The 25,631-nt window shown below is 41.9% G+C and overlaps 1 protein-coding gene across 4 annotated transcripts in view; it reads left to right on the top strand.

Moving 5' to 3' along the window:
• The window catches only part of ADNP2 (ADNP homeobox 2), a 31,457-nt gene extending 6,133 nt beyond the window's left edge, over window positions 1-25,324 (top strand). For 3 of the 4 annotated variants that reach the window (XM_040478506.1, XM_040478504.1, XM_040478507.1), the window contains exons 2-4: window positions 1,265-1,385; window positions 15,886-15,975; window positions 20,558-25,324. In XM_040478506.1, the coding sequence (XP_040334440.1) occupies window positions 1,265-1,385; window positions 15,886-15,975; window positions 20,558-23,833 (3,487 nt within the window). In that variant the 3' untranslated portion in view covers window positions 23,834-25,324. Of the gene's footprint in view, window positions 1-1,264; window positions 1,386-15,885; window positions 15,976-18,841; window positions 19,881-20,557 lie in introns of those variants that run through there. The other variant, XM_040478508.1, reaches the window with a different exon arrangement.
• The last annotated feature ends 307 nt before the right edge of the window (window positions 25,325-25,631 follow it).

The following is a 25,631-nucleotide window of genomic DNA, read 5'->3' as shown; positions in this document are numbered from 1 at the left end:
AAAGTGAATAATTCACCGTCCTCCAGTATATTCACAGAGTTGTGCATACATCGTCACATTTGATTTTTAGAACATTGGTGTTGCTCCTTAGCCATCACCGTAGAGTTCCTCTTCAGCCCTAGACAACTAATATGCTACTTTCTGTCTCCATAAATTTGTTCTGGATGCTTGATAAGAATGGAATCTTAGAATATGTGGTCCTGCATGTCTGGCTTCTTTTACTTAGTACAGTGTTCCTCAGGGCTAATCCACATCATAGCACGTGTCAGTATTTTATTTCTTTTTATGACCAAATATTTCAGTGTATGGATATACCACATTTTATTGATCCATTCATCAGTTGATGGACATGTGGGTTGTTTCCACTTTTTGGCTATTATGAATAATGCTGCTGTGAACATTTGTGAACAGGTTTTTGTTTGGATGCATGTTTTTAATTTCTCTTGAGTGGAATCAATGGTTCATGTGATACTTATGTATTCAATCTTTTGAGGAACTGCCAGACTATTTTCCAAACTGGTTGCACCATTTTACACGATTCCCTCCAGGTATGAGAGGTCCAGTAGCTCCCTATCCTGTCCAGCGCTGTTGTCTTTGTTTTCTTTTTTCTTTTGTTTAAAATTATAGCCATTTTAGTAGGTGTAAAGTTACATATTTCATTGTGGTTTTGAGTTTCATTTCCACAGCTGATGTTGTTTAGCGTCTTTTCCTGTGCTTAATGGCTATTTGCGTATTATCTTTGGAGAAATATTCAGATCTTTTGTCCATTTTTAAGTTGGGTTCTTTGTCTTTTAGTTATTGAGTTATGAGGTATTTTCTTAATATGTTCTGGATAGAAGTTCCTTCTCAGAAATACGATTTGCAAATGTTTCCTCCCATTTTTGTGGGATTCTCTTTTTACTTTTTTGATGGTTTTCTTTGAGGTGTAAAAGTATTTTATTTTGATGAAGTCCAACTCTTTCTTTAGTTGTTAGTGGTTTTTGGTGTCATATCTAAGGATCCGATGCCAAATCCAAGGTCACGAAGATTTATGCCTGTTTTCTTTTGAGATTTAAGGTTTAAGCTCTTAACACAGAGGTGTATGATACATTTTTGAGTTGATTTTTGTGTATGGTGGTAAGAAAGAGTCGAACTTCATTTTTTGGCATATGGATATGTAGTTGTCCTAGCATAATTTGTTGAAAATTACTCTGTTCTTAGTGTTTTATGAACTCTGTTAAAGATATAGATACAGGTACTCAGTTTTGTTTTCTTTCTTTTTAAGGAAAGATTCAAAAATGTTTCAAATTCCTGTGGAAAATCTTGACAACATCAGGAAGGTACGAAGAAAGGTGAAAGGCATTCTTGTGGATATTGGGCTTGACAGCTGCAAGGAGTTGCTGAAGGTAAGAGTGCATGAGGCAGATGGAGAGAGGACAGTGATGCTAGAGGCGCGAGGTTGGCTTATGGAGGCAAGATTTGAATGGGGAGTTTTTGAAGAATGGATAAGGTTCTTCAAGATGGAAATTGCTAATAATTCAAATGACTGCGTGAGAGCATCATTAGTTCTTCTTTATGTCTTCTGACTTAAAGTGAGCTACTTTAAGCTGTTCAAGTTTTTAAAGTTACTTTCAGGTGGGCCTTTTTATCATCATTAGTTATCAAATATATTGGTTTTTGATCCTTGAAGGGAGTGTATTGAATTATTTGTTATTTTAGCAAAAGAAGACCCTAACTTGATTTCCCGCTATTGTTGGAGTAATCACCAGATGGGAATTTGTACATGATGTAATAAGGGATTTCTGATTTGTGAATTTGATATGTGCAGTCTTAACAAAAGTTTAAAAATTAAAGTCACAGTCACATACTCTGATAAGTTGTGTTCTCGTATAATTTTTTCCTTTCTTATAACTTGAGAATATATGGCTGGCATATGTAGTAAAGAAATAAATATCGTTAAGGTCTGGTGTGTATCCTTGAAGCCATTGGTAATTGTATGCATGTTTTATTCATAACTAACAAAATAAGACCGTGTCCTCTTTGTTTTTTTGGTTTTTTTTTTTTTTTAATTTTTTTTTTTTTTTTAACGTTTATTATTTTTGGGACAGAGAGAGACAGAGCATGAACGGGGGAAGGGCAGAGAGAGAGGGAGACACAGAATCGGAAACAGGTTCCAGGCTCCGAGCCATCAGCCCAGAGCCTGACGCGGGGCTCGAACTCACGGAGCGCGAGATCGTGACCTGGCTGAAGTCGGACGCTTAACCGACTGCGCCACCCAGGCGCCCCGTGTTTTTTTGGTTTTTAAACTCGTGAGCAGTTTGAGTCACAGTATTGGCCTGAGAAGGGTTAAATCTCAGACTTTCAGCCAGATTGATTTTATTTATTAAAAGTTGGTGTAAAACTAATTACCAGGATCCTCGTTATGGCCAGAACTGGTTGTTGCTCTCAAGTAGACAAATACTAATTTCTGAAGGATTCCAGGTAATTCTCTGTTCAGACATTACTATCGCAGAGAGATCTTTGTTCTCAAATGCTGCCTTTCCCTCTACTCTCTGTTGTGTTACCTGCTCTGTTTTGCTTCAAACCTCCCATAGTACCTGATGTTATTTATTATCTGTCTCCCCCACTTAAATGGACGAAGACAAGAACCTCCTTGTTTCGTAATCCACTGTAATAACTGTGATCAGAATTGTGATCTGGTGTGCGCACACAGACACACACAGGCACATATATCTATATATATATTTTTAACAAATATTTTGTGAACGAATGAATGAAAGTAAAAACCCATGTAGAGCAATACTTTTAATAACAGACTATGACGGAAAGTCCATCTGCAAATATAAGGATGGGGGAGATACTGAAGTCGAAGCTCTTGGGGAGATGCTACTGCTCAGCGGCAGTCTTAAAGTAAGAGGATTCTCAAGAGTTCTTTGCATCTGTGTTTATAAGTCATGTTTTATGCATGAGGAAGAAAGCAAGGTGATTATTTGGAGACAAGATTGAGAAGGCTGATAGTAGACATAGGCCATTAGTAATAGAGAAGTCTTTTAAAGTTCCTAGACCCAATTCCAGGGTGCCTGCGTGGCTCATTGGTTGAATGTCCAACTGTTCATTTCATCTCAGGTCATGATCCCAGGGTCGTGGGATTGAGCCCTGCATCAAGCTCTGCACTGAGCATGGAGCTTGTTTAAAATTCTCCCTCTGCCTCTCCCCCATTCTCTCCCTCTCTCTTTCTCTAAAATTAAAAAAAAACAATAATAAAGTTCGCATACCCAATTACAATGTGTGTGTGTAAGGGGGGTTCCCCCACCCTCATATAACAGAAGTGTTCTGGTTTCCCACGTGTGGAAGCTCCCTGAAGAGAGAAATAAAATTTTTATAGTCACGATTGATTAAGTCTTTGGTCTGTCCAACTTCCAGCCCCTCTCACCTCCCCAGAAGCTGGGGTGGTCTCCTGGAAACCAGCTGCACTTTTTGGCGGGGGGTGGGGGGGGTGGGGGATGGGGGATGGTTCTACCAGTCACCGTCATTAATAACAAAATACCATTGCACCTTTACAGCTTGCAAGCGTTTTCAGGAACTGTGAACGAAGACCAAATTTATCTGAGAAATACATATTAGGTCATCTGAATAACCTTATTAATCATTTCTTATAACTTTCTTGTAAATCACTATCGCACTAAGTATGTGTATTTAATATTTGTGGAGACTATATAAGCTAAGAACACAAGTGTGTACATATAGACACAGGATATTTCAAATGATAACATGTGGGAACCTCCTACAATGGTGCCTGGCATGTGGTTGATGCTCAAAAAATGGCCCTGAAGAGTAGTAGCATCTTACAGTAAATAGACTAAGAATGTTTTTGGATCATTGGGGGGATATAAAGAGATGCTTTTTATTTTAATCTTGGCTCTTAGCTAGTTATGTGACTTTGGGCAAATCAGTTAATCTTTGGACCTCAGCGTCCTTATTACAGTGAAGGAATATAGAGAATTAAGATACCAGGATCCTCACCCTTGTTAGAGAGATGGCAGTTTAGTAGGAGTCAAAAGACATAGTTAACAGGAATAGTGAGAAATAGGCAGAAAGATCACTTCTAGCTGGGGAGGCTAGTGTGGCCTTTATGGAGATGAGATTTGAAATGTTTTCTTTATTTTTAAAGAATGGGTAGGATTACTCAGTGGGAAGAATTAGAAAGGGTATTCCAGGAACATGGAATTTAGAACCACAACCCAGTTGATTAACCCCCATCCAACCAGCAGAGTGAATTCAAGAACACATTACACTTAAACCAAATTAACCAGTCATTCACAGTTTGCTTTAACATTTGCTCGTGTGTGTGTGTGTGTGTGTGTGTGTGTGTGTGTGTGTGTGTAGTACTTCAAGTGTGTGTTTTCTAAGAATAAGGATAGTCTGACGTTACCACAGGATGGTTATCAACTGAAGCAAACTGGTATTTTTATATCCTCTGATCCTTTATAGCACATCCTCCTTGTCCATGATGGACCTAGTCTAGGGTCAGGCCTTTGGCTGTCATGTCTCTTTCGTGACCTTGAATGTGAATTCAGTTTATAAATGGAATTCTGTTCCACAATTGGTTTTGTTTTATTCTTAGATAAAACACCAGTGACAACGAAAATTTTCATCCTGGTGTCCTTTGTTTTTGACATTGTGTAGAACAGTACACTAACTTTTGCTTCCTTCGTCAGCCTAAGAATGTGTTTAGTCATCTGAATTTGTTCAAGACTTGTTTACTTTCTTGATTATGTGGATACAGATATGTACATACTTTATAAGGTGAAATTGAGAGATCTGAATGGTTTACAAGTATTCATTTAGATTAACTGTTGGGTTAAATGTTGCTAATTCTTTTGAGGGAGAAGTTTTTTTGTTTTTTTTTTTTAATTTGTAGCTGGTCCTATATTTTATAAAATTGTTTAAAATTCAGGGAATGTAAAGTTCAGTTTAGAAAAATTAGAAAACATATGCAGAAACATAGATAAGAAAAGAAGACTCATTTGTAAGCCATTACCCCAAAATATCCGTTGTTAACATTGTGTATTTTTCTAGATTTAAGTGAGAGTGATCAACCTATATATGATAGTGTACTAGCTTTTTGTCTTTCGCTGAATTTTATATTAATAATTCTTTTCCATGTCAGATGCATTTATTCTTAATCCCCCATAGTATTTAGAATCTGGGTTTCTAGCAATAGAAACCAACACTGACCAGTTTGAGCCAAAGGGAATTTAGCGGAAGACTGTGAGGCTTGCAGAGTCTGCATTGGAAACTGGAGGAGCTAAGGAGCGGACACCTGTCATGATTCTTCCTTCTTCCTTACCCAGCATTTCAAGTTCAGTGAGATGTCATGCTACCTTCTCTGATTTCCAGAGTGTCTGGGACTGTACTTTCCCAAGAGTTAGGACTTCAGACTTGAGGCAATACAGTCTTGTTGAAAGCCTGTATGAGAAAAATGAACTTTAGTGAAGATAGACTTTTCCAAGAACCTCATCTTCTTTTCTAAAAGTAGATCTAAATCCTGCTACTCATTGGAGTCTCTTGATTTTTTTTGAAAGTTAACATTTGATTGGTTAAAGTAGGGGCTGGCGATGTAACTTACAGGGCACTGTACAAAATAAAAAAGTGGGTTTGCGCTGGCCCATAGGCCTGTTGTCCCAACCCACAGCACGTGAGTGACTCCCAAGGGGTTGCAGCCTCTGTGCTGGGGTGCTTGTGGTACCTGGATCCAGGCAGGGGTCAGGGTCCCCACCTGAGCCCTCCCCTGCCTGAGTCTGTGCCAGGCTCCCACTGGAGGTGATGATGGAATGTGGACTTCCTAACGGCTTGGTCACTGCCCAGGTGGTGTGGATGAGAGTGGGAATGACTGCAGGGTGAGGAGTGGAGAGCAGGCACAGACTCTTCCCCAGGAAAACTGGAGGTAGGACCATGTGCCCCATTGTCCTATCAGACTTGGTTTTACAAAACAAGTTCAAAGATAAAATAATTATCAATTTCAAGATGGTGACAGCAGAGCATTAAACCCCAGCACTGGCCTTTCTGAGCACAGGGCCCCATACAGCTGCACTAGTCCTGTGCCCTTGGAGTTGGCTCTCACTGGTATTTTCTAAGACCTCAGATTTTTTTTTTTATATTTAATAATTTAGTTTACTTAATATATTCAAAATATTTCAGCATATAATCCATGTAAAGTAAGTAATGAAATATTTCGCCCTCTTTTTTCTCCTGAATCTTCCAAGGATATTTAAAGTTGTTTTTTATTATGGCAAAACATATATAACGTAGAATTTGCCATTTTTCCCATTTTTACGTACACACTTCATTAGTATTAATAACATTTACACTGTTTTTGCAACTATCCACAGTATCTGCAGTTGACTCCTGAACTTTGTGGGGGTTGGGGGCACTGAGTTCCCTTCCTCTGCGTGGTCAAATCCGGGCATAACTTTTGACTCCCCCAGACTTAACTACTAATAGTCCACTGTTGACCAGAATCAAAAGTCAACACCAACAGTTGTATGTTGAATGTATTATGTACTGTGTTCTTGTAATAAAGTAAGCTAGAGAAAAGAAAATGTTAAAAAAATCATAAGAGAAAATACATTTACAGTACTATGTACATATTCATTGAAAAAAGTGTGTGTATAAGTGGACCTGTATGGTTCAAACCTGTGTTTCACGGTCCACTGTGTTTCCAAAATTTTCATCACCTCAAACAGAAACTTTAATTATGAAACAGTAACTCTCCGTCCTCCCCAGCCCGGCCCCTGGTGACCTCTCATCTACCCTATCTCCATGGGTTTGCCTGTTATAGATGTGTCATGTGAGCGGAATTGTAATACTGGTCCCTTTGTGCCTGGTTTATCTCACTTAGGTAAATGTTTTTAAGCATAGTCCATGTTGTAGCATGTATCAAAATGTTGTTCCTTTTTATGGCTAAATCATATCCATTGTGTGAATACACCTTTTTTGTTTAGCAGTTCATCTCTTGGTAGACTTTGGGTTGGTCCCATGTGTTAGCTGTTGTGAATGATGTTGCAGTGAACTTTGGCTTACAAGTATCTATTTGAGCCCCTGTTTTCAGTTTTTTGGGTATATACCTAGGAGTAGAATTATTAGATCATGTGATAATTTTATGTTGAGCTTTTTGAGGAATTGCCAAACTGTTCCCACAGAGGCTGTACCCTTTTACATTCCTACCAGCTGCGTATGAGATTTCCAGTTTATCCACGTCCTTGTCCTCTTTCTCTCTTTTTCTGTTCCTTTCTCTCTCTCCCTCCCTTACCATCCTAGCGGCTAACAAGGGTGAGCATCTTTCATGTGCTTTTTGGCCATTTGTATATCTTCTTTTAAAAAAAAAAAATTATTTTTGGGAGAGCACAAGTAGGGGAGGAGCAGAGAGGTGGGGACAGAGGATCCGAAGTGGTCTCTACACAGACAGGCTGACAGCAGTGAGCCTGATGTGGGGCTTGAACTCACGAACCGCGAGATCATGACCTGAACTGAAATCGGACACTAGTCATTTGCAGATCTTCTTTAGAGATTTCTGTTTAAATCCTTTGCCCAGTTTTCAATTGGATTATTTGTCTTTCTCTTGTTGAATTGCAGTTCTTTATCCTGGTTGTTAAACTCTTATTAGATATGATCTGCAGGTACTTTCTCCCATTCTGTGGGTTTCTTTTTACTTTCTTGATAGTATCTTCCAATGCACAAAAGTTTTAAATTTTGATAAAGTTCAGTTTCTTTCTTTTTTTTTTTCTTTTTTTATTGTTGCTGGTGCTTTTTATGTAGTATCAGAGAATCCATTGCCAAATCCACTCATGAAGATTCTTTTCTATGTTTTCTTCTAAGAGGTTTATTGTTGTATTTCTTTCTGTTTAGATCATTGATTCATTGTGAATTAATTTTTGTATGTGGTGTGAAGTAGGAGTCCAGCTTCATTCTTACGCCTGTGGAAATTCATTATCCTGGCACCATTTATCGAAGAGACTGTTTTTCCCTCGTTGAATGGACTTGGCATCTTTGTCAAAAATCATTTGGCCATGGATGTTAGGGTTTTATTTCTGGGCTTTCAGTTCTGTTCCATTGGTCTATATGTCTGTCCTCATGCTGGTGCTACATGAGATCATGAATCATGCTCCACAGACTGAACCAGCTAGGTGCCCATATACTGTTCGTTACTGTAGCTTTATGGTAAGTTTTGAAATCAGGAGGTATGAGCCTTCCAATTCCTGCCTGCCTTCCTTCCTTCCTTCCTTCCTTCCTGTATTGTTTTGGCTATTTGGGTTCCCTTGCAGTTCCATATGAATTTGAAGATTGGGTTTCCATTTATGCAAAAGAGACTTGGAATTTCGATAAGGATTGTGTTGTAGATCACTTTGGGTAGTATTGACATCTTGACAGTATGCCTGCCCATGAACATTGAATGTCTTATTGTTTAGGTACTTATTCTTAGTTCTTCACTGCATCAAGTTTGTGCTGTTGTGTTCAGAGTAGCCATTTCTGTGGGTCAAGTCTTGGATTGAATTGACATTTAAACCAGTGTTACAGATTGTCATGTTGTGAGCCCACCCCTATACCAATCTTTAAGAGACCTATATATGTATAAGTAGATGTTTAAGAGCTTATTAACCTGTTGTTTCTATATCTTATCTATAAAAATATATTGGAATATTATTAGTATCTATTTATTTCCTAATAATTGTTTTTTCTTTCTTACTGGCCCCGCACCCCCCCCCCCCCCCCACCTGGCATTGGAGAACACTTCCTTTAAACTCTCCTCCCATAAATACAAATCAAAGCCACACTGAGATACCACCTCACTCGGGTCAGAGTGGCTAAATTAGCAACTCAAGAAACAACAGATGCTGGTGAGGATGTGGAGAAACGGGAACCCTCTTGCACTGTTGGTGGGAATGCAAACTGGTGTAGCCGCTCTGGAAAACAGTGTGGAGGTTCCTCAAAAAATTAAAAATAGAACTACCCTCTGACCCAGCAATAGCACTACTAGGAATTTACCCAAGGAATACAGGAGTGCTGATGCATAGGGGCACATGTACCCCAATGTTTAGAGCAGTGCTTTCAACAGTAGCCAAATTATGGAAAGAGCCTAAATGTCCATCAACTGATGAATGGATAAAGAAGATGTGGTTTATATACACAAGGAATACTGCTCGGCAATGAGAAAGCATGAAATCCTGCCATTTGCGGCAATGTGGATGGAACTGGAGGGTGTTATGCTAAGTGAAATAGTCAGAGAAAGACAGATACCATATGTTTTCATTCATATGTGGATCTTGAGAAACTTAACAGAAGACCATGGGGGAGGGGAAGGGAAGGGGCAAAAAAGAGTTACAGAGGGAGGGAGGCAAACCATAAGAGACTCTTAAATGCAGAGAACAAACTGAGGGTTGGTGCAGGGTGGGGGAGAGGGGAAAGTGGGTGATGGGCATTGAGGAGGGCACTTGTTGGGGTGAGCACTGGGTATTGGATGGAAGCCAACTTGACAATATATTTAAAAAAATAATAAACTCTCCTCCCTTATCTCCTGTGACAAAACATTGCTGTTTCTTTCTTTTCCAGTGTTTTCTTATGAAAAATTTAACCTACAGAGATGTTGAAAGGACTGTACAGTGAAAGCTCATCTACCTAAATTCTACAAAACTAATATATATGTATGTGTGTGTGTGTGCGCATATATAAAAATCATCATCTGTAAAACAATTATATTGTATGTATATAGGAATAACTCCATATATTAAACAATTGTGTGTTTGTCTTTAGCCCATCATTCTTATTTTTTGATGCATTCCAAAGAATGTTGCAGCAACAGTACATTTTACCCTTAACACTCAGCTTACATGTCACTAGAGTTTAGTGTTTGTTACAGCATTTGGGGGGTGGGGAATTCATATGCTGTGAAATGCACTAAAGTGTCTTCAGATGATGATTTGTGACATGCATATCTTCATGAAATACGAGTCTCCATCAAGATGTAGGACAATTCCTTCACTCCAGAAAGTTTCCTCTGGCCCTGTTTCAGTCAGTCCCTGCCCCACTCCACTGACTACCACTGTTCTGAAATTTTGTACTATAGATTAGATTTGCCTATTCTACAGTTTTATGTAAATGAAATTATATGTGCTCCTGTGAGAGATTGTTCTGTGTGGTTGCAGTATTCCATTACCTACATGGATTAGTTTATTGATCCTTTCTTTTGACATTCGACACCTAGGCTCTCGTTAGTTTTTAGTTATTGTGAATAAGGTTCTTATGAATGTTCTTATAAAAGTATTTTTGTGGACATCTATTTATGGGGTTATTTGTTTAGTTTTATAGGAAACGGCCAGACCTTTATGTAGTTGTGTGATTCCACACTCCTGTTAATAATAGTGTGTGAGGGGGGCACCTGGGTGGCTCAGTTGGTTAAGTGTTTGGCTTCGGCTCAGGTCATGACCTCACAGTTCGTGGGTTTGAGCCCTGCATCGGGCTCTGGTGTGACAGCTCAGAGCCTGGAGCCTGCTTCAGGTTCTGTGTCTCCCTCTCTCTCTGCCCCTCCCCCACTCACGCTCTGTCTCGCTCTGTCTCAAAAATAAATAAACATTAAAAAAAATAGCGTGTGAGGGTTTCAGTTGTATCCTTAACATTTGGTGGTATTGAATTAAAAAAAAAATTGAAATGAAGCTTAAAATAGCAGTAAGAATGTTCATTATGTTACCATGCAGTGTGATTGTTAGCCCCATTTTTTAAGTTTATTTATTTATTTTGGGGGGGGGGAGGAATCCTAAGCAGGCTCGGCACTGTCTGCGGGGAGTCCGATGTGGGGCTAGAACTCACGAACTGCGAGATCGTGACCTGAGCCACCCAGGAGCCTCACTTGGTTCTTTTTATATGTTGGATGGATTTGCAGAATTTTTCTTAAGGATTTTTCCATCTATGTTCATGAGTGACATGGTCTGTTGTTTTAATTTTGTAATATCTTTTGTCTGGTTTTGGTGTCAGGGTAATGCTGGCCTTGTGGAATGAACTGGGAATTGTTTCTTTCTCTTTAAGAACTTAGTGTAGAATTGATAATATTTTTTCTGTAAATGTTTAGAATTCCCAACGAAGCCATCGGGAGTTGGAGTTTTATTTGTGGGAAGGTTTTTAACTTTGAATTCAATTTCTTGACTAGATATCAAGTTATCATCTCTTTCTCTCTCTTTTTTTTTTTTTTTTTGAACCAGCTTTGGTGGTCTTTTTTTAAGGAATTTATCCATTTCAACTTAAGTTGTCCTATTTATCGACATAAAGTTGTTCATATTATTTCTTATCTGTAGGAGCTGTAGTGATCTTGTTTTTTAGGCCTTTGTTTTCTTAGTACTTAACACCGTAAATGTCCCTTGAGAGCATTGCAGAAGTATCCTTCACATTTGATTTACGTGTTTCTACTTTCATTCAGTTTTGAAATGCTGTCTAATTTTGTTCATGATTTCTTCTTTGATCCATGAATTAAAAGGGTGTTTAATTTCTAGAATTTGGGGATTTTCTAGATTATTTTTTGTTACAGATTTCTGTTAAATTTTGCTTTGGTTAGAGAATATACTTTATAATTATTCTAATTCTTTTAAATTTATTGAGACTTAGGGCTCTGCCCAAGCTTTGTCTTGGTAAGTGTTTCATGTGGATTTGCTGTTACTGGCTGGAGAGCTCTATTAGCGTTCGGTCAGGTGGTTGGTTGTGTTCAGTCCTGTGTATCCTTATCCTTCCTGATTTTTGTGGATTTGTTATATTCTCATTGAGAGAAGAGGGGGTGTTGACGTCTCCAACTGTATATTTGGATTTGATTATTTCTCTTTTCAATTTAATCAGTTTTTGTCTCATGTACAAAACACTTTTAGGATTGCTTTGTTCTGCTGATGAATTGTCCTGTTGTTACAAAGTGACCTTCTATCCATGTTAATATTTTCTCCCCCTGAAATCTGCTTTATTTGATGGTAATGTGATTCCTCCAGCTTTCTTCTGATTAGTGATAGCATGACACCTCTCTTTCCATCTTTTTACCTTTAACCTGTCTTTGTATTTATTTTTTTTTTAATTTTTTTTCAATGTTTATTTATTTTTTGGGACAGAGAGAGACAGAGCATGAATGGGGGAGGGGCAGAGAGAGAGGGAGACACACAGAATCAGAAACAGGCTCCAGGCTCTGAGCCATCAGCCCAGAGCCTGACGCGGGGCTCGAACTCACGGACCGTGAGATCGTGACCTGGCTGAAGTCGGACGCTTAACCGACTGCGCCACCCAGGCGCCCCCACCTGTCTTTGTATTTAAAGTGAAATTTTGGGGGCGCCTGGGTGGCTCAGTCGGTTAAGTGTACGACTCTTGATTTCGGCTCAGGTCATAATGTCCTGGTTTGTGAGTTTGAATTTGAGCCCCAAGTTGGCTTGTTGCTGACAGTGCGAAGTCGGCTGGAGATTCTCTGTCTCCGTCCCTCTCGGCCCCTCCCCCACTTGTTCTCTCTCAAAAATAAACATTTAAAAAAACGTTTAAAATGAAATTTGTGTAGATAGCATTTAATTGGATCTTGTTTTTTTTTTTTTTTCAACGTTTTTATTTATTTTTGGGACAGAGAGAGACAGAGCACGAACGGGGGAGGGGCAGAGAGAGAGGGAGACACAGAATCGGAAATAGGCTCCAGGCTCCGAGCCATCAGCCCAGAGCCCGACGCGGGCTCGAACTCACGGACCGCGAGATCGTGACCTGGCTGAAGTCGGACGCTTAACCGACTGCGCCACCCAGGCGCCCCCGGATCTTGTTTTTATTTACCCAGTCTGATACTCTGTGCCTCTTAATTTAAGTATTTAGACCAGGGGTAGGCAAACTATGCTTCGTGGGCCAAATCTGGCTTGCTGTCTATTTTGTAAATAAACTGTCTTGGAATGTAGCCATGCTTGTTAGTGTTCATGGCTGCCTCTGTGTGTGACGGTGGCACTGAGTAATTGTGTGAGAGCCTGCATGGCTGCCAGAGCCCTAAATATTTGTTATCTGGCTTTTACTTTAGAAAAAGTTTCCGGCTCTTGTTCTTTAATGTGGTTATTGATATGGTTGGGTTTAAATTGCCCATGTCACAGTTTCTTTTTACTGTCTTTGCTGTGCTTCCTTTTTTATTCTTCTTCTGCTTTGTTTTGGATTGAACGGTTTTTATGCTTCCATTTTATCTCCCGTTATTGGCTTATTAGCTGTATGTTTTTGTTTACCTTTTTTTTAAGTTTATTTGTTTTTGAGAGAGAGTGAGAGCATGCGAGCATGAGCACAAGCAGGGGAGGGACAGAGAGGGAGGGAGACAGAGAATCCCAAGCAGGCTCCGCACCGTTAGCATCGAGCCTGATGCAAGGCTTGAACTCACGAACTGTGAGATCATGACCTGAGCTGAAATCAAGAGTCCGATGCCTAACCAACTGAGCCCCCCAGGAGCCCCTGTTTACCTTCTAATATAATACTGCTCCACATATAAGAACCTTACAGAGGGTGTCTGGCTGGCACAGTTGGTAGAAAATGCGACTCCATCTCAGGGTTGTGAGTTCTAGTCCCACATGGGGTATAGAGATTACTTAATAAATAAAGATTAAAAGAAAAAAACATCAATACTATGCTCTCGTTTCCCATTCTAGCCTTTGTGTTATTGTTGTCATACGTTTTACTTGTACATAAGTTATCACCCCAGAATACGTTATTTCCAATTTAAATCTTTGTACGGATTTGCACTTTTCTCTAGTTCTGAATTGACTTGGTAAGCAGTGTATTAGCATATTACAGCTATTTGAAGACAGCTATTATGTTATTATCTGGCTTAACTAATTCTTTTTTGTATTACAAATAATCTTTAATCATTGTAAAAACAGCAGTGTAAATTGGGAAAGTTAGAAAATGGAGGTAATCCTTTCTTTAGAAAATAAAATTTTGGGGCGCCTGGGTGGCGCAGTCGGTTAAGCGTCCGACTTCAGCCAGGTCACCATCTCGCGGTCCGTGAGTTCGAGCCCTGCGTCGGGCTCTGGGCTGATGGCTCAGAGCCTGGAGCCTGTTTCTGATTCTGTGTCTCCCTCTCTCTCTGCCCCTCCCCCGTTCATGCTCTGTCTCTCTCTGTCCCAAAAAAATAAATAAACGTTAAAAAAAAAAAAAATAAAAAAAAAAATAAAAAAAAAAAAAAAGAAAAAATTTTAAATGCCACATTTCTGCCATTCAGAGATTACCGCTACTGACATCTTATTGTTTAGCCTTCTCTTTCTTTGTGCAAACACTTGTGTGAGTAGAGTCTTTACCACAGTGAGCTCTTATTCTCTTACTGGTCATGCTTTTTCAGTTACCTGCATCTTTCGGTGTTGTTAACGCTTGTCTTTCTCATCTGATACCTAGTCCACATTCTGACTTCTCCAGTTTTCCTCCAGATACGTTTTGCACTTGGTTTATCTGACGCAGGATTCAGTGTGAACACTGTTGCATCTGGTTGTCCAGTTCTCACTATCCCCATCCCTCCCTCCGTCTCCTCACCCCCTTCTGTTGTGTTGGCCGCACCCTTGTCCACACTGTCCTCCGCATACTGACTCTGGTGTCCTTGGTCAGGCACACACTTGGAGCTCCTACTTGATACTCTCCCAGGAGCCTCCCTGACAGTGCTCACCCCTGACAGAAGACCGTGTTTGCTTACGGAGCTTCTCTTTTTTGAAAATTATGGGGGCAGGGGGACGCCTGGGTAGCTCAGTCGGTTAAGTGTCCAACTTTGGCTCAGGTCATAATCTCAGGGTTCATGAGTTCGAGATCCTCCTTCCCCATCTCCCTCTGCCCCACCCGTGCTTGCGCCGTCTCAAAATAAACTTAAAAAATAAAAATCATTAGTGGGAAATCTCATCTGTTTATTTCTTATAAAACTATAGTTTTTAACTACAATTTAAAACTTTAATTTTTAGGGGTGTTTGGGTGGCTCAGTCGATTAAGCGTCCAACTTGGGCTGAAGTCATAATCTTGCAGTTTGTGAGTTCGAGCCCCACCTCAGTCTCTGTGCTGACAGCTCGGAGCTCTGTGCTGACAGCTTCAGATTCTGTGTCTCCTCTCTCTCTGCCTCTTCCCTGCTCATTCTCTGTCTCTCTCAAAAATAAATGTTAAAAAAATTTTTCACCCCGTGACCCAGCAATTGCACTACTAGGTATTTATCCAAGGGACACAGGTATGCTGTTTCGAAGGGGCACGTGCATGCCAATGTTTACAGCAGCACTATCACCAATAGCCAAAGTATGGAAAGAGCCCAAATGTCCATCCCTGGATGAATGGGTAAAAGAGATGAGGTATATGTACACAATGGAGTATTCCTCGGCAATCAAAAAGAATGGGATCTTGCCATTTGCAGCTACGTGGATGGAACTGGAGGGTATTATGCTAAGCGAAATTAGTCAGAAAAAAACAAATATATGACTTCACTCATATGAGGACTTTAAGACACAGAACAGATGAACACAAGGGAAGGGAAACTAAAAACGGAAGGGGACAAAACATAAGAGACTCTTAAATATGGAGAACGAACAGGGTACTGGGGCGGTTGTGGGAGGGGCGATGGGCCAAATGGGGGAGGGGCATTAAGGAATCTACTGAAATCATTGCTGCACTATGTGCTAACTAACTTGGATGTAAATTAAAAAAATATTTTTTTTCAAAAGATCTTTAAGACTTTAATATTTAATTGGATTATTTCAGCCTTTTCCTCTGTTCTCGTGCTTTATGGCTGCAGTTTGCTCATGGGCTACATTTTCATTTCACTTTCCGCAGATTTCTTAGGTGCTAAGTAATCCCTTCAGGTTATTTATCTTCTGAAATTGCTTAATGGTCTCTCTTTTTCTCCCTTTTTAAAAGGACCTTAAAGGCTTTGATCCAGGAGAGAAGTACTTTTTTAACACATCATGGGGAGATATTTCTCTCTGGGAACCTTCTGGAAAGAAAGTGGTATGTATTTTTGTATTTGATTTTTATGTTTCCTCAGAAGCTGGGGGTAAGTTTCAGTTTACTTTTGAGGAACATCACGTGTTTGGATTGCTGATGAGTGAGGGGGAGAGGCGTAAATGTAAACACTCAGGGAAGGAGCAGGAGAAAGTGAAATGCTTTATAATATAGAATCATTGATGCTTTGAGAGGTTTCTGTACATAAAGTTGAAAAAGTGATGTAGTGAAACTGTTATTTGTCCTTGATCATAAGATGCTACTCATATAAGAAGGGCCTTGGTTTCTCACCATTCTGAGTAAAAAGAAATGCCATGACATTATGTGTGATGAAAGTACATCCTGGTTTCAGAAATTTAAAGTTGAAAGCTTACAATTTAAAAATACAGATCTTTTAGTTGAGGAATACAATTTGTAATAATTTGAGACCAAACCCAAGCGGATTCAAGCTAAATTCTCCTCATTAAAGTGTTTTCTGGAAACCCTTTCCTACTATCCAGCCATCCATAACATTAGCATCTTCCTCACTGTCATGCTCAGCCTGTCCCAGCACAGAGCCCAGTGCGGGGCTCCAACCCACAGACCGCGAGCTCATGACCTGAGCTGAAGTCGGACACTTAACTGACTGAGCCACCCAGGCTCCCCAGGACTTTTGACTTTAAATAAACTTTTCCTGTCACTAGTCAGTCATTGTTCTGTCACAGTTTTCTGTATCAACATTTCTGTTGTCAGCTGTTCTCAGTTCCACTTTTCTGCCTGTCTTGTGTCACACCTGTTGGTCTCCGTCCCTCCTTGACCCGACACTTCCCTCTCTACCATCAGACACAAGATGCCTTGAAACCCCTTTGACTTGGTAATTCTCCTGCTTGGAACAGCATATGGCTGTTCAGATATGCCTTGCTTTGAAGACCTTGACTTCATGAATCTTTTCTTACATCTCACTGATTTCTGTCTTCCAAATTCTCAGAAGATCCTATAACGCAACATGCACTGTAATATATAATTATATGCTTTTCATCAAGAAACACTTTTTGAAACCTGCTACAAAGTAGGTAAAACTTTCTGAGTGCCTAATACAAAGAGGTACAAGTTAGGTTTTTTCCTCAAGGTGTGTATGTTTTTGTTGGGGTGAATAGAGCCTAGGCATAACGTGTTAAATCAGTATGAAATAGTGGTGTTTGGATTTGTTGACTAGACACCATGTTCAGAAAAGCCACCGAAGCCTGGTGTGGCAGAGGCTGTGCTGTCTGCTAGCTCAGGGCCTTATTCCTAAGGTGGCAGAAATGTGCAGTCATGCTGGATTGATTCTGTGGCTTGTGCTACAGTGAGGTCTTCAGGGGCTCAGAAAAAAGAGATTTGTTAAACATTCGGGTTTTGGGGAGAGAGACGTGCTAAGATCCTGTCAGGTGACGGAGCTCAGTGCAAGACCTGAGGAAGCAGCCTGACGGGGAGACGGTGAACTGTCCAGGGCGGGGGTTTCTGCCAGCACCTAGATCCTCTGCATCTGTCCTTGGTCATTTTTCTTCCTCTGTTGCCAGTAGGGCCCAGGTTTCCACTCCCCATGTTCCCCAGTGATATTCACCCCAGAGCTTCCGCAGGGGGCTGTTAGGGGAACGTAGACTTTCATTTCTCTTGGATAAGTGCCTAGGCTTGAGATTGCTGGATTGTATATGATAAAGAAGTACATATTTATCTTTATGACAGATGCCACACTGTTTTCCAAAGTGGCTATACCATTTTGCTTTCCCTCTGTGATGGGGGGGGGGGGGGGGAGTCTAGTTACTGTGCACACAAGCTAGCCTCAATTCTGTCTCATTTATGGTGCTTAATGGTTTTATCCACTTATTTTCCATTCTAATAGGGTTGTAGTGGTACCTTTTCTGGTTTTAATTTGCATTTACCTAGTGACTAATGATGTTGAGCATCTTTTCATGTGTATATTTGGCAGCTGGATGCCCTCCGGTAGTGTAAAAGTCTTTTACCCATTTTCTAAAATTTGGGTTATTTTTTTCTTATTGGGACTTGAGCATGTCTACAACATGTATTCTGGATATAAGTCCTTTATCAGGTGTGAGGTTTGCAAATATTGTCTCCTAGCCAGTGGCTTGTCTTCTTTCATTTCCTTCCTTCCTCCCTCCCTCCTTCCCTCCCTTCCACTTTTGAGAGGCAGAGAGAGAGGGAGACACAGAATCCGAAGTAGCCTCCAGGGTCTGAGCTGTCAGCACAGAGCCCGACGCAGGGCTTGAACTCACAAACCGAGAGATCATGACCTGAGCCAAAGTCGGACACTTAACTGACTGAGCCACCTAGGCACCCCAACAGTGTCTTTCACGGAGCAGAAGCTTTCTTACTTTGATGGAGTCCAGTTTATCAGTTTTTGTTTTTTTTTTTATGGATTATGTTTTTGTTTTCATATTTAAGAAATCTTTCCCTAATCCAAAGATCTGTTCAACATTAATGTATAGTAACGTGCAGTTGTTAGTAATTGCTTTTGGCTCTTTCATTGAGTGTAATTTTCATTAACTGGTTTTTCACTACGCTATTTCATTAAGTATAAAACACACCATTTAAAAAATGTATTATTGGGGCTCCTGGCTGCCTCAGTTGGTAGACCATGAGGCTCTTGATCTCGTGGTTGTAAGTTTGAGCACCACATTGGGTGTGGAGGTTACTTAAAAATAAAAAATTCTAGGGCCACCTGGGTGGCTGTCAGTGGAGGGTCCAACTCTTTATTTTGGCCCAGGTCATTATCGCGGGGTTGTGGGATTGAGCCTGTGTGAGGCTCCAAGCTGAGCGTGGCTCCTGCTTGAGATTCTCTTTCTCTCCTTCTGCCCCTCCCCCTGCTTGCACGTATGCGTGTTCTCTCTCTAAAATAAAATACATATATATATATACACACACACACACATATATATAAAAGATAAAAATTAAAAATGCTAAAAAAATTGTACTAGTCAAGTATAGTTGATGTATAATGTTAGTTTCAGATGTACACAGTGGTTCAACGACTGTGTACATTTCTCAGTGCTCCCCACAATAAGTGTAGTCAGTTACCATACAATGTTATTACAAAATTATTGACTATGTTCTGAGACACACCATTTTTTAACGAACCACTAATAAAAAAAAACCTAAAGCAATGCTTAAACTTTGTTGTACTGTTGAACTGTTAGTTGTAAGGTGTATCCAGATTTCTGAGATAATAAAATATGAATCTGTGAAATACGGGTTGTTGTTTTTTTAGTTTTTGGTCCGGGGTTGGCTGTTGCCTTAGGTTTATTCTGCGTGCTATCAGAATGGCAGAACCTGGGATATTGCTAATTGCTGAGAAGGCAGGTCCACATTGCTGAACATGTTTGGGTGACTTCTCTGACTTGTGACAAGAGGGAAACCTGTACAAATAGAGAGAGGGTGACAGAAGCTACAGAATGTGTGTGGGGGCATGAGAACACAAGCTTAGGAAGGGTGGGGTGATCCGCTGTGGCAGCAAGAATCCGTGTCTTAGAGAGATCTACGACACAGCCCATCTCCCCTACAGCCGATGCTGGGACCCAGCATGAAGGTCCAGGTCTTACCTTCCTCCTCAGTGACACTAGGGCCAGGTGTTCTGTGGTTCAGCACCTCTAGGGTCTGGAGACTGGCGAGACCAAAGACTTCATGGCTGTCAGACCTTCACAAACCCAGCAAATTTTTGGATGTTAGAACATTGCATTGCTCCGTTGTCTTGCTCTTATACAGATGCCTGTTCTTATGCCCCAAGCCTATTGGATTCCCCTATGTTTGCCCCGAAGAGAAGTTCTGCGTGGTTGGTCTGCGTTCTGGCCTGGAACTCGTTCAGGATTGTTGTAGCTCTTGAGGAACAGCCTCTTTCCTTACAGCTTGTCACATAGCGTATTGGACACTTGCGTGTTGTAAGCACTGCCCATTTGGCTCCTACCTTCTCTAGGAGTGAGGGAAATAACAGTAATGACGGTTTAACAATTTGCATGTTAGGTTATTTGCAGGTAAATTCTAGAGGTTTTGGAATTTGAAGTACAAACAACATTGGAACTAGGGGAAATGGGATGTGAAAGGGAGAAACTAAGTTTCTGTAGCAGAGAACAGAGTTTCTTGTACTGGAGTGAGGAGATTCAGGTTTTAGTAGATGGCCTGGAAGGGGTCGGAGTGACGTGCTATGGGCCAGGTCCTGTGAGCACCGTCTGCAGCTAGGAATCGCTGCTACATTTTTCGACGTTTGAGGCGAAAAATGAATACTGTTTTGTGATATGAAAATTCTTTGAAATTTGAACTAGTGTCCGTATAGTTTTGTTGGCACAAAGCCACGCTCGTTGACTTGCATATTATCTACAGGCGCTTTTGTGTTACGATGGCTGCACCAAGTAGTTGGCATAGAGGCAGTATTTACTCTCTGGCCCTCTAAGAAAAAGCTTGCCCTGGCTCAGAAAAACACCGTTCCCTGAGGGATGATAGTGTTACATTATCTGGCACATTAGAAGAAAAAGAATCCTATACTTGTGAACTGTAGAAGGTGTAGGATCTGGTATTTTTATTGAAGTATGTTTGACTTTCTTTTTTTTTTTTTTAACAGAGATATCGAACAAAGCCATACTGTTGTAGCCTCTGTAAATACTCTACAAAAGTGCTTACTTCATTCAAAAATCATTTACATCGCTACCATGAAGACGAAATTGATCAAGAGCTGGTGATCCCTTGCCCAAACTGTGTATTTTCCTCTCAACCCAAAGTTGTGGGAAGGCACTTCAGAATGTTTCATGCACCTGTCCGGAAAGTCCAGAACTACACAGTGAATATTTTAGGCGAACCTAAGTCTTCTAGGAGTGATGTGATAAGTTTTACATGTTTAAAATGTAACTTTTCAAACACTTTGTACTACAGTATGAAGAAGCATGTGCTGGTAGCCCATTTTCACTACTTAATTAACTCCTACTTTGGCCTGCGAACTGAGGAAACGGGTGAGCAACCGAAAACCGACGAAAGTCTTTCTGCTGAGAAGATGCCACCGTCTGACAAGTACTATTGTAAAAAGTGCAACGCCAATGCCAGCAGCCAGGATGCTTTAATGTACCATATTTTGACTTCAGATATACACAGGGATTTGGAAAATAAACTCAGATCTGTGATCTCAGAACATATTAAGAAGCCCGGCCTTTTGAAGCAGATGCACATTGCTCCAAAGCCAGTGGCACCCTTGGCCGTGCCCCCAAACGGCGGAGCTCCGGGCATCGCAGCCACATCTCCCTGCTTTCGTCTTGCCTTGCCACAGAACAGCCAAAGCCAGACCGTCGTGCAGCCGGTGCAGGGCGCAGTCCAGCCAGTGACTGTGGCCTCGGGCACTTCTGGAAGCCTCACCCACTCTCCGCCTGCTGTTGTCCAGTCCCACGTGACCCTGGTCTCCAGTCCTCTGCCGGTGGGCCAGAGCAACCTCCCTCTGCCGCCCTCAGCCCCGCAGCCTGTCTTTCTTTCTCACGGAGTCCCGCTTAATCAGTCTGCAAATCCTCCTGTGTTGCCCTTGAGTCAGCCAGTCGGACCTATCAATAAGTCTGTTGCAACTGGTGTCCTCCCCTTAAACCAGACCATCCGCCCAGGGGCCGTATCCCTCAGCCAGCCGGTCGGGCCCATAAACAGACCAGTTGGGCCTGGAGTTCTTTCGGTAAACAGACCTGCTGGGCCCGGAGTTCTTCCTGTCCGTCCGTCCGTCACTCCCGGCGTTCTTCAGGCCGTCTCCCCAGGGGTGATTTCTGTGAGTCGGACAGTCCCGTCAGGGGTCCTGCCTGCAGGCCAGATGACCCCTGCCGGGGTCATCCCTTCGGGACAGACGGCAACTTCTGGGGTGCTTCCTGCGGGCCGGATGGTCCAGTCAGGGGTTCTCCCCATTGGCCAGACGGCCCCATCGGGGGTTCTCCCCGCTGGGCTGACGGCCCCCTCGCGGGTTCTGTCTGCGGGCCAGACGGTCCCGCTGAGGGTTCTGCCTGCAGGCCAGGTCGTCCCACCGGGGCTCCTTTCTCCCAACCAGACGGTCTCGTCGGGTGTCCTCCCTGTGAACCAGGGTATTAATTCCGGTGTTCTGCAGCTCAGCCAGCCTGTCATGTCAGGAGTGCTCCCTGTGGGCCAGCCAGTGAGGCCTGGCGTCCTGCAACTGAATCAGCCTGTGAGCACCAATATCCTGCCTGCAGGCCAGCCAGTTAGACCCGGCGCTTCTCAGAACACCACTTTCCTCACGTCAGGCTCTATTCTCAGACAGCTGATACCTACAGGGAAACAGGTGAATGGGATTCCCACGTACACGCTTGCCCCCGTATCTGTCACTTTGCCTGTGCCTCCGGGAGGTGTTGCAACTGTCCCCCCACCCCAGGTGCCCATCCAGCTCCTGCAGTCGGGCTCAGCTGCGCAGATGGCCACTTCCATGGCCAGCATGCCCTCTCCTCCGGCGGTGGTAAGTGCCACTCAGAATATGTTTGCTCAGGCGTCTCCATCTGTGGCAGAGGCCAGTCAGGCGCTCAAACAGGCGAAGCAGTGGAAAACCTGTCCGGTCTGTAATGAGCTCTTCCCTTCCAATGTCTACCAGGTTCATATGGAAGTGGCTCATAAGCATAGTGAGTCCAAATCTGCTGAAAAACTGGAGCCTGAAAAGCTGGCAGCGTGTGCGCCGTTTTTAAAGTGGATGAGAGAGAAAACCGTTCGCTGTCTCTCTTGTAAGTGCTTAGTGTCCGAGGAGGAGCTTATCCATCACTTGCTCATGCACGGCCTGGGGTGCTTGTTCTGTCCGTGCACTTTTCATGACATTAAAGGTCTTTCGGAGCACAGTAGGACTGTGCACCGAGGGAAGAAGAAGTTACCTGTGGATTATAGTAACAAAGGTTTTCAATTGGACATCGATGCTAATGGCAACCTGCTGTTTCCCCATCTTGACTTCATTACCATATTGCCAAAGGAGGAGCTTGGGGAGCGGGAAGTCTACTTGGCGATACTGGCGGGGATACACTCCAAGTCACTGGTGCCTGTGTATATAAAGGTGAGGCCCCAGACGGAGGGCGCCTCTGGGAGCCCCAGCAAACAGGCTCTGACTTGCCCCTTCTGCTTTGGCACCTTTGTGACGACGGAGGCATACGAGCTGCATTTGAAGGAGAGGCACCACATCACGCCAACGGTCCACACCATCCTGAAGTCTCCGGCCTTCAAGTGCATCCACTGCTGTGGGGTCTACACGGGCAACATGACCCTGGCAGCCATCGCCATCCACCTGCTGCGCTGCAGGAGTGCCCCAAAGGACAGCAGCTCAGACCTCCAGATCCAGCCTAGTTTTATTGAGAACAGCGAGCTGCTCTTGGTGAATGGGGAAGTGATCCACGACTCCAGTTTTTCTGTGAAGAGGAAGCTGCCCGATGGCCACTTTGGGACAGAGGACCAGAGGGACGTGGAGGAGCGGCCCCTCGTCATAAACACCGACGCAGCCCCGGCTCCCGAAAAGGTGACGAGTGCGGTGCCTTTTAAAAGACAAAGGAATGAAATCAGGACAGAGGGACCGCTCATTAGTGAGGATGCCCTTCAGATTTTAGCATTAAATCCTAAAAAATATGAAGACCGTTCTTACGAGGAAAAAAAGCAATTTCTTAGAGATTATTTCCACAAGAGACCATATCCTAGTAAAAAGGAAATAGAACTTCTTTCCTCACTCTTGTGGGTGTGGAAGATTGATGTGGCTTCATTTTTTGGAAAAAGAAGATACATTTGCATGAAAGCAATAAAAAATCACAAGCCTTCTGTGCTTTTAGGCTTTGATATGTCTGAACTTAAAAACGTTAAACACAGATTGAACTTTGAGTTTGAGCCACAAAACTTGTAAAAAAAAAAAAAAAAGAAATAGGAAATCTGAAGTACTAGATATTTAGTAGTTTTTTCAATTGAGATTTAAAAAAATGTTATTTTCTTCACTGTATGTTGAACTAATCAATTTCAGTGGTCTTTATGCTGCTCTTTAGATTTATTTCAGGTGCTCAGAAAGACTTCTATATAAAAGAAGTGAATAGTTGTTTCGGATTTATTGTTTCCTGCAGTTTGATTTTGTAACAATTATTTTTAGTTCTTCCCTGTCATGTAAATTAAATCCTTGGCTCTTTCATGCACGTCTTGTTTCCTCGTAGTGTCAGTATCGTAGGATGAAAACTGAAACCTGTATGTTTGTGTTTTCATTTAAGGAAATTTCAGCTTGTTTCAGAATACTTGATTAACTGCATTGATCTCCCTCAGTTAGCTTCACGTGTAGCAGCAAACGGTAAGCGCCGAGGCTGACAGAAGTGAGTACACACCCCTGTGATGTGTGTGCTTCCCTCAGGACGCACTGCGTTAACTTGCGCTGGTTTCTTCTTCTCAAGGTACTTGCTTTCTAGATTGTGATTCTGATTTACATTTTTTCAAGTTTGTCCTAGCTGCTGTCTTTTATTACAACTCATAGAAAACCAAATGTTTTCCTTTGTTAAAAATATACTGAACCTGACGCTTGCTATTTAGCTCGTTAAGAGTTATTTTCAAATAAAGCAGTTTTGTAGGTGCGGAAATCCTTTTTAGTGTGGACTTCTCCCCTTTTTGATATGGTGGTAAGTCATTTCCCCGTTCAAAAGTAAGACAATACATTTTTAGTGCCTTTAGAATACATGCTGAACACACACTCAGACTCTCCTCCCAATCCAACTCTTCATAAACCAGTGAAAGGAAAGGACCATGTGACTCAGGAATAAAATTTTTCCCCCTGAGTGTGGAAGCTAACTAGAGTGTAGACATAGGTTTTCAGAGAATGAAGCGAAATGAGTAGAGCAAGAGCTGTATCCGTGTTGCCGTATTACATCTTTGACAGTTTTCTAGAGGTAAACGTACTTGTTCTGGGGAGATGGGCTTTCCTCTAGCCCAGTTGTCTGGGTTAATGGGGTGGGGATTGCTGAAGAACTCCACTGTATTACTGTCCTTTGGACAGTTAAACCTCCAGGGTTTTTTTTCCACACACAGAATAACTAAAAGCACCAGAGCCAGCAATGGAGACCAGCCAGTTTTGACCTTAAATCATATTCCTGGTGGTACCCAGCAGAGGCACCTGTCCGACGTACTCAGAGGATATGACGGTCTCTGGGAAATAAGACAATGTTACTCTATGGATTTTAAAAAGTAGAATTCTTGCATGTAATTGCTATAATGTGCATTTTTGAGGCAATTGTGAAACTGGTCTGTGATTGTTGGTGTACTCTGTTGTAAATCCAAAAAGAGCTTGTTGAAGTTTATTTTTTTTTTAACCTATTGTTTCAGAGTGTCTATTTTGAATTAAAATTTGTTATACCACTGCAAACAGAACTGTTTAATTCTTTTAACAGATGTGTCACTGTGACTTAGTAATCATCTAAATGTAGAAATACATACCACATTTATTTGCTAAAAAACACTGCTTGTCACTGTGAAAGTAGGTCAGGATAACCCCGAAGAGCTAGTTACCAGTGCCTCCACGGTAGATGTGGCTAAATCCTCTTGACGTGTCTGTGATGTTGGCCTCCACCGTCAAATCGGATGTCAAGTAGCGTCGAACTCGCCTGTCCTGAGGCTGTGCTGGTGACTGTCCGTGTGGTGGAGGCCAGTCTGGAGGTGCTGACAGCAGCAGT

This window comes from Herpailurus yagouaroundi, unplaced genomic scaffold (assembly GCF_014898765.1).
Source record: "Herpailurus yagouaroundi ecotype Mexico unplaced genomic scaffold, PumYag 142, whole genome shotgun sequence".
NCBI classification, from domain to species: Eukaryota; Metazoa; Chordata; class Mammalia; order Carnivora; family Felidae; genus Herpailurus; species Herpailurus yagouaroundi.
The sequence above is the reverse complement of the archived record's forward strand: the minus strand, read 5'-3'. Positions and strand labels throughout refer to the sequence as shown.